Source organism: Uranotaenia lowii, chromosome 3, assembly GCF_029784155.1.
Source record: "Uranotaenia lowii strain MFRU-FL chromosome 3, ASM2978415v1, whole genome shotgun sequence".
Lineage (NCBI taxonomy): Eukaryota > Metazoa > Arthropoda > Insecta > Diptera > Culicidae > Uranotaenia > Uranotaenia lowii.
In genome coordinates, this window is record NC_073693.1 from 32,218,572 (window position 1) to 32,228,288 (window position 9,717).

Genomic DNA, 9,717 nt, shown 5'->3' on the forward strand with positions numbered 1-9,717 from the left:
TCGGTTAAACGAATATTCGGTCGAAAATTCTTTGGAGTTTTTAAGAAAAAAAGATCGTTATTATTATAAATTCTTTACATTTCTTCCATTCAAATGCCTCTCATGGTTGAGATTATTTCCAACCAGATGTCTTATAGATAAGATATTCTTCAATGATAGGGGTCTCTCGTCTTTCCAAGATTTTAACAGTTTAAACAGATGCCAAGCAATTTGAAATTGCTTTTTTGATATCTAATTTGATGAAGGTCGAATTGGATCTCCAAAAAAGTAGGTCAAAAGAACGATGACGCTTAACCATAGTGATATAATTCTATTCACTCGTGCAATTCTGGGAAATTTTTTGAAAATTTGAAAAAAGCGGGCAAGTCTGAACAAAGTCTAAGCATAGTTCAAAAACCGACTAGAGTAACGTGAATGAAATATTTTAAATTTAAATTTTTAATCCAATACAAGCTGACCTGGTGTGCTTTGCTACCCTTTCCATGGAAAAAAGAGGTTCGGTTAAATTATTTAAATTAAAATAAACTTGTTTTTAAATAAAATATTAACATTATTTTTGAAAGCGAACAACTTTTCATGGCATCTGAGCTTCTGGTCTGGCCACCCTTTAGAAAAAAAATATGTTGAAAATTAAGTTACAACGCAGGTTTCAGTTTTGGAGTAGAATTATCTTTATTCATCTTTCGTCGAGCTTTCGAAAATTGTTCGAATTGTGTCATATTTTTAATAAGTCTATCGTGTCTATGACGTCATGAAAATAAAACGTCATAGATTCGATCATCTTGATGAATGATTGCTGGATGTTGCTAGCAAGCCAAATGGATACGTTTTTTGGAGTGATCATTTTCATGATATTTACTATGATTTTTTTAACTTTTTTTTTTTAGATTGAAGAGGAAAAAGAATCAATTTTTTTTTAAATAAAAATCATTTTGATTGTGCCCCGTTTCGCAAAAACATCGAGAACAAATGGTACAAAAATTCACAATTCACAATTCACAATACATATCTATAATGGTTGTCCAAGGGGCCGTTCACTAATTACGTAAGCACGATTTTGGAAATTTTCAACCCTCCCTCCCCCCTGGTAAGACAAAGTAAGATTTTTCAAAAACCCCCCTCCCCCCCTAGTAAGATCTTACGTTTTTTATTCTTTGAGAAATTGACATATTTTTTTAGGTTTTATTTTTGACACTTTACAAGCATTATGGCATTCGTGTCAGAGAAATTGACACGTTTTTTTCAAAAATAGCTTGAAAATATCAAAAATGTGACATACATACTTCAAAGCAAAGCATTTTTTAAGAAAAATTTAAAAAAAACTGTATTTGAAAAGCACAATCTATACAAAACAACAGATTAAATGTCAAAAACGATTAAAGATAACATTATTCAAGACATGTTTGGGGTAACAAAAATTTTTAATAAATTTACACAATCGAATAAACGATATAATATTTAAATTCCAATTTCAAAAAGAGAGGTCAGGTTTGCACAATGTAGCATTAAAAATTGTTATGTTTTTTACCTGAAAACCATAAAAATCTTAAAAAAAATATCATTCTATACTACTAGAATTGGAGCAAAAATGTTTAACGACAATCACGTTGTCAAATAACCCAAAAGCTCAGACTCATTCAGCGGTAAGCGATAAAGTTTTAGGATTTTTTTGGTAAATCTTTTGTAAAATTTAGAGTTGGTAAATATCACTGAAAAAAAAGGCCTAGAAATTCATTATTTAAAGCACCTTATATTGATTTTTAAAGATTTTTTCTGAATGAAGTCATCTATCACTGTCTAGAAATTTATTATTTAAAGCACCTCATATTGATTTTTAAAGATTTTTTCTGAATGAAGTCATTTTCGAAATATGATGGATTCAAATCGTGGTGTCATAACGCGCCATTTTCCTTGTTGTTTCTAAAAATTTCTCAATTGAAAAGATTGTTATCATGAAAAGCGAAAAGCGACGTTTTTTTTAATAATGTGATTAAGTGTTTTTGGTTTGAATTGATTCTCTACAAATTTTATAGAACCTGAAATTTTTTTTTTTATCAATTTTACTTACTTACTTACTTAATGATCCCGCGCCGATCCTCCGGTGCATAGGGCCGTGGTAAAAGACCTCCACTGTTGACGATCCGGAGCCAGCGTCTTCACCTGGTCCCAGTCAAGATTCTCGTCGACAGTTTGGATTTCAGCGGCTAGGCTTCGTCGCCACGAATTTCTGGGTCTGCCTCTTCTTCGATGACCTTCTGGATTCCAATCTAGCGCCTCTCTGCAAATCTCGTTTTCATCTCTTCGCAGCGTGTGCCCAATCCATCTCCACTTACGTTCCCGAATCTCGATTTCTAGCGCCTTTTGATGACACCGGCGATGTAGTTCCTCATTCGAGATCCAGTTGCCAGGCCACCAAGCGCGGATGATATTCCGCAGGCAGCGGTTTACAAATACTTGCAGTTTTCGCGTCGTTACCGCATATGTGCACCAAGTTTCGCACCCGTACAGCAATACGGATTTGACGTTTGAGTTGAAGATTCGGATTTTTGTTCGTAGAGAGATCTGGCGTGACCGCCAGATGTTTCGGAGACTCGCAAACGCAAATCGGGCCTTTCTGATCCGGGTTTCGATGTCTTTCCTGGTACCACCATCAGGCGTTATCTGGCTACCAAGATACTGGAAGCACTCCACTTTCTCAACTTGTTGCCCAGCTACCATGAAACTGGAGGGATTTCCTGTGTTGATCTCCATCGACTTGGTCTTTCCGACATTGACTTTGAGACCTGCTGCCTTGGAACTTTCGGTGAGGTCGTCGAGTTTGCTCTGCATATCTGGTTGTGTTTGGGCGAGCAAAACAATATCGTCAGCCAGGTCAAGGTCGTTCAGTTGCTCCATTGTTGAAGGATTCCACGGCAATCCTCGGTTCGGTGCACAGTCAATCGATCCAATCAGAATCTCATCCATTACGATTAGAAAAAGTAGCGGTGATAGAATACATCCTTGTCTCACTCCAGCAGTTACCGGGATTGGTTCGGACAAGACACCGTCGTGCAAGACCTTGCACGAAAATGCCTCATACTGTGCTTCGATGAGATGGACTAGTTTCTCTGGGACCCCTCGTCGCCTTAGAGCCGCCCAGATGTTTTCATGGTTAAGTCGGTCGAATGCTTTTTCGAAATCAACGAACACCAGCAGAAGAGAGTCCTGGAATTCGTTGATTTGTTCCAGTATGATTCGTAGCGTTGTGATGTGGTCCACACATGATCGTCGAGATCGGAATCCAGCTTGTTGCCGTCGGAGTGTAGCGTCTATTTTCTCCTGGATCCTGTTCAGAATCACTTTGCAGAGTACTTTGAGGGTTGTACAGATCAACGTTATGCCTCGCCAGTTACCGCACTCTGTCAGGTCTCCTTTCTTCGGGACCTTTACGAGGATACCCTGCATCCAGTCGGCCGGGAATGTTGCAGTATCCCAGATGTCAGCGAAAAGACGGTGCAACATTTGTGCTGATAGGGCAGGGTCGGCTTTCAGCATTTCAGCAGGGATGCAATCGATCCCAGGTGCTTTGTTGGATTTCATGTTTTTGATTGCCGCTTCTATTTCAGCCAGCGAAGGCGCTTCCGAGTTGACGCCATTTATGCGACTTACTGTTGGCGCTTCGAGCTGCAGATTCTGTTGGCCATCGCTATTCGTGACTCGGAAGAGTTGTTCGAAGTGCTCAGTCCATCGTTTGAGCTGATCTGTTCGATCGGTCAATAACTGACCTGCTCGGTCTTTTAGCGGCATTCTTGCATTAGTCCTTGCACCACTGAGGCGGCGAGAAATGTCATAAAGTAATCGGATATCTCCATTGGCGGCGGCTCTTTCTCCCTCTTCGGTTAGGGAGTTTGTCCAGGCTCTCTTGTCTCGTCTACAAGCTCGTTTAACTGCCTTTTCCAGCTCCGCATATCGTAAGCGGGCGGCTGCTTTGGCTGACCCAGTACATGCCTGCTCAATTCCGACTTTCGCCTTTCTCCGATCGTCGACCATCCTCCAAGTTTCATCCGACATCCATTCACTCCTTCTTCCACAAACTTTACCGAGAGTACCATGGCTCGTCGTGATAAAGGCATTCTTGATTCCACACCACTGTTCTTCGACTGTTCCGTCTGTCGGCAGCTCCGAGGCTCGGGATTCTAGCTGTTCAACGTATGCCCTTTTCACCTCTGGATTCTCCAACCGGCGGACGTCGTATCGACACCCGACTTTCTCCTCGCGCCGTTGGACACGTGCAACTCTCAGTCGTATCTCGCCAAGGACGAGGTGATGGTCAGATGCAATGTCTGCGCTTCGCTTGTTGCGGACATCAAGAAGGCTCCTTCTCCATTTTCGGCTGATGCAGATGTGGTCAATTTGATTTTCTGTTCGGCCATCTCGGGATACCCAAGTGACCTTATGTGCTGGTCGATGGGGGAAGAGCGATCCACCGATCACCATGTTGTTGTTGCCACAAAATTCTACAAACAGCTCTCCGTTTTCGCTCATCTGTCCTAGACCATGGCGCCCCATGATGCGCTCAAAGTCCTGATTATCGGAGCCAATCTTTGCGTTGAAGTCGCCTAAGTGGATTTGAATGTCACCCTTCGGAATTCTCTCAACCACGCTGTTCAATTGACTGTAAAACTGCTCTTTCTCCTGCAAATCGGCAACGTCAGTTGGCGCATAACACTGGACCATTGTAAGGTTTCTAACCCGTGTTCTGAATCTGGCTACGATTATTCTTTCGTTTATCGGTTCCCATCTAATGAGGGCCGCGTAGGCCTGCGGGCTTAACAGGAAACCAACTCCTCGTTCCCGAGTAGCATGTTCTCCTCGTATGCCAGAGTAAAGCAGGACTTGCCCGGATTGTGTCTTGTGTTCTCCAGTATTAGGCCAACGGACTTCGCTCAGTCCCAGAATTTCAAGCTTGAGGCGGCTAGCCTCTCTAGCAAGTTGTTCCAGTTTGCCTTGTTGGGCAAGGGTTAAAACATTCCAAGTTCCAAATCGTGTCCGTGTTTTCATGCTAAAAGTCGTCGCCAAAGTTCCAGGTCGGTCATTTCTTTCGGATTCCGTAACAATTTCAAATCGGGAGCAGTAGGTTGTTAGCCTAAAGTCCCTATCCCGCGATGGGGCTGCCATCTTGGACTTAGCTGGCGGGAGCCGCATTTCATAAGTTCAGCCGCTTGCTGCAAGACAGACGCTGTTTGAGCCACCCCTGACCTGGAGAACAGACGCTCGGTTGTTGTTGCACGCCGCCCCTGACCTGGGGAACAGACGCGTGCGGCCACCTTCTCAGTCTGCATGCGACCAAAGCATCCACCGGGGTTGGGTACCCGATCTCCGCTTAGGTTACTCGCACCCCAGCCGGCACCGCGGGGAGGTAGAGATAGGAGTTGTGAATAAGAGGTGATATGACCACTATGGGGTCTCGTGTTGCACATTATCCACCGTTTACCAGCCAGAGATTAGAGTTTAGAGATATTAAAAGATAAATAACATAACATCAAAATTAACCAACAAATAGGTAGTGAGTAAAATAAAACCTGAGTAATATGGTTTCGTATGGTTGTGTCTGTGATGAATATTTAATGTAATATTTCTTACGTAAGATTTTTGGAAACCCCCCCTACCCCCCTAGTAAGAGATCGTAAGCAAATGTGAAACCCCCCCACCGCACAGTGGATTAAAACTCGAAAAACGTGATCATGGGCTATTTGATGCCTTAGATGTCAAAATAGCTTAATGACATGTTCTACAATGTTTCATTATTTTTAATTGCGGCTATTTTGCCATTATTATTTTTCTGATCTATTCACCTAAAAGTGAGATATTTTTTTTATTTTTTGAATTTGTCATCCAATCAAAATGATGTGTTCAGAAAACTTGTAGACAATACAATTTTAAAAAACTTTGTAAAAGATTTTGAAGCTCTATCTCTCAAAACAACAGATTTATAAACATTTTTCTAAAAACTAACCTCAAAAAACGAAATTTTCGTCTTACTTTATATGAGAGAGTTGTAACAAGTGTAAAAGTGCACAACTTCATTGAAGGTGTCAAGTTTCTATCTTGACGTTAAATGGTACTTTTTGTGTAATTACGTTTTAAAATTGCATATTTTCATTGATCCATATCTCTAAAAGTTGCAAACTTATGAAAACAAAATTATGTGCATTTGAAAGGCACATTCTTGAGCTTTAATGAACATATAATTTCATTTGTATGTATCAGGTTTTACTACTAAAATCATTTATCTGAAAGATGGTAGTTTTGAAGTTTTTGTTAAGCCAGCCTGGCAATCTCTTGCTGTTTAGCAAAAGGAAGAATGAAATCTTCTTGTTTTTCTATTCCCCTATGTGCTCGTAATTAGTGAACAGCCCCTAAGACCCATAATTAATTATCTCCCAATACGACTGGTAACTGAAAGTTTCTGTGAGAAATGCAAAAAGGTTTATCACATTTTTTCGTTAACCGTATTATGAAATCTTTCAATCGGTAAAGTAACGACAGCTTGAATCATGCCCTCCTCGTTGGTACAGCACCATACACCCTCAATTGATAGTTGAAAATTAATTTCACCTCCGAGGTCTTCTCGTTAATTAACAACTAGTTACTAGGCGGAAAGACAAGAGAAGGTACTTATTTGCTCTGGGATACCATTGACATTATTCGGTCGAAATTTGAGGTGACAGCATCGAAATGGTTCGCAGCTTAGTGTGTTTCTGTTTGGTTTTAGCTTCATCAAATTTGGGATCTTCCTTTAAAAACTTAGAAAATGACAAATTACGAATCTGCATAGAAGAGGGTTGTTTTGTGGGAAAATACTTTGAAGGACTGATACCGGGATCTCGATTCCGTGGGTATCTAGGAGTTCCGTTTGCGAAACCTCCGATAGGTGATCTCAGGTTTCGAAATCCTCAGCCAGTGGAACCATGGGACGGAGACTACGATGCGAGCTTCGAAAGAAGCAAATGTGTCCAGAAGAACGATCTTTGGCCCGAGCAGCAGGTCGAGGGGAGTGAAGATTGTCTGTATATGAACGTTTTTGTTCCGGAAGTTCCTAAACGAGAGTCAATCCCTGTTATGGTGTTCATCCATGGTGGAGGATTTTTTTTCGGGTCCTCGTCGATGGGAGAGCTTGGACCGGAAAGATTCGTGGATACAGGAGAAGTGATTCTGGTAGTTATCCAGTACCGATTGGGAGTGTTTGGATTTTTGTCCACTGGAGACGGTGCAGCTACCGGAAATTTTGGATTGAAGGATCAGACGGCTGCTTTGAGATGGATCCAGAGGAATATCGCCAAGTTCGGTGGAGATCCTGAAAAGGTAACGATATTCGGTCAAAGTGCTGGAGGAGCATCCGTCCAGATGCATATGTTGAGTCCACTGAGTCGTGGCTTGTTTTCGAAAGCGATTGTTATGAGTGGAAATAGTTTAGGATTTTTAACTTGGCCTTTGGAAGATCCATTGAAATTTGCTAGGCAGCAAGCTGCTGCCGTAGGAATCGAATCTGTCGATACAATATCATCTGAGGATCTTGTTAAAGCTTTGAGGGTTGTAGACGCAATAGAACTCGCTGCTAGCATCGACAAATTGAAGGTAAATTCGTTTATACATCCGTAACACCTCACTTATTTTGATTTACATTTTTCCTATTTTTGTTTAGTTCTGGCATGTATTCCCACTGACAGCGTACCGTCCGGTAGTTGAAACCTTCATAGATGACGAAACATTCATCGCCGAAGAACCACGTGTACTATGGGCTCAAGGAAAGTACACCCAAGTTCCCTGGATGACCGGATTTGTTCCAAACGAGGGAGCATTTACGTCGTTGGCCATTTTGCTTAACGAAACCCTTCTCGAAGAGTTAAATGAAAACTCGCAGGAATTGATTCCACAACTGGTGGGTTGCAAGCAGTCCGAGAAGACTTCCCGAATGTTGAGAGAAAGATTTTTCCCCGGAGGCACTGCAGAACGATGGTTAACCGAGGACAATGCCAAAAATATTCAAGTTGTGAGCAACTTTTCGGATAGAAATCATCTAAAATTTAGACTACATATTTTGATTTCAGCTTTTAAGTGAAGCCCAGATTAAATATCCTCTAGCCCTTGGTGCCAAACAACATATAACCTCAAACGACCCGAACAAATCCTCGCTACAAATGTACTACTTTGCCTTCAAATCGAACCACTCATATTCGAAATATTTCGCTAAGACGGATCAGGATTCTGGAGTGTGTCATTCGGATGATTTGTCCTACCTATTCCGGTCCAGGGACCTGTTTGAGGATTATTCTTTTATGTCACCGGAAGCCACAATGTCCGGTCGTTTTGTGGATTTTTTCATCAAATTTGTTTATGATAGGTAAGAATTAAAAACCGATTTTCGCCATTCAAGCATACAACAAGTTTAAATCAAATCTTTGCTTTTAGGAACCATGGAATGTTGAATTGTACAGATCTACGTTGTAAAATGTTGAAATTCAGCAACTCGAATGACAAATTTTTCCCAATTGAGGAAACTTTTGTTCTAGCAATAGACGAGGAACTGGTAGCGTTTTGGGACGAAATCTACAGTCAGTGAAGAGCAGAGAAAAATCTATAATTTCACTGAATTTTGCAAAACAAATTTAAAACTGAATCTGTGTTGCAGAACACAAAATTTTGGAAAAATTCTCAGATTTCAGATTTTTTTTTAAATTGCGTACGTATTTCCAAAATCAAAAACTAAATGTCAACATAAATTTTGGATTTCTAACTTTGTTTTGGATAATCAAGCTTAGATGTAATCTTTATTGATTTTTATTAAGTGAAATTTATAATAGACTCATTTCTTCATGAGTGTTCAAAGAAATTTATGCTGTTTCCATCACAGAAAACCATCACATAATTTTTGGGTAGAATCAGAGAATGTCTGATTATTTTTTCGCAAAAAAAAACAGAATATTTTTCGCAACCTTGAGCCAGTATCAAATAATAAAACAAATTCACTCTCGTATAACCAGTATGTACTATAATAGTAATGTTATTTATCAAGTTTGTAAATGATTTATTTTTATTTTTTTTGTCTCTATTTCGCCTTTTTTTTGTCTATATTTAATCTAATTATTTGTCAGTTCTGTTGTTTTTTTTCGATTTTTTTTTCTTTATTATCTCATTTTAACCGTATTCTGCTATTTTTGAATATTTTTCAATTATGTTTCTCTTTTATTTATCATTGACATATTTTTGCCTCAATTTTGTTTGAAATTTTCATTTTTGTGTGGTTTCTCTCATTTTTCTCCCATTTTTGAAAAATTTCGTCTCATTTTTTCTCATTTTGTCCCTTTTTGTAACATTTTTGTCATTTTTATATCTTATTTTCATCATTTTTGTCATTATCGTCTTTTTCGTCATTTTCGAGTCATTTTGTGCCATTTTTGTGTAATTTTTGTGTAATTTTTGTGTCATTCTTTTTGTGAAATTTATGTGTAATTTTGTCATTTTTGTTATTTTTGTCATTTTTTTGTCATTTTTGTCATTTTTGTCATTTTTGTCATTTTTGTCATTTTTGTCATTTTTGTCATTTTTGTCATTTTTGTCATTTTTGTCATTTTTGTCATTTTTGTCATTTTTGTCATTTTTGTCATTTTTGTCATTTTTGTCATTTTGGTCGTTTTTGTCATTTTTGTCATTTTTCGTCATTTTTTGTCAATTAGA

The 9,717-nt window shown here is 39.3% G+C and overlaps 1 protein-coding gene across 2 annotated transcripts; it reads left to right on the forward strand.

Annotated features, from left to right (window-relative positions):
* The first annotated feature begins 6,696 nt into the window (after window positions 1–6,696).
* Window positions 6,697–9,012, forward strand: LOC129754882 (juvenile hormone esterase-like). Of its 2 annotated transcripts, none has more exons than XM_055751135.1 (4): window positions 6,697–7,617; window positions 7,685–8,032; window positions 8,091–8,383; window positions 8,452–9,012. In XM_055751135.1, exons 1-4 carry the CDS (start codon window positions 6,718–6,720, stop codon window positions 8,600–8,602), a joined length of 1,692 nt encoding a protein of 563 aa, XP_055607110.1. In that variant the 5' UTR covers window positions 6,697–6,717; the 3' UTR covers window positions 8,603–9,012. The 2 variants fall into 2 exon arrangements, with proteins under 2 accessions (XP_055607110.1, XP_055607111.1); XM_055751136.1 differs by having other exon boundaries at window positions 7,685–8,029.
* The last annotated feature ends 705 nt before the right edge of the window (window positions 9,013–9,717 follow it).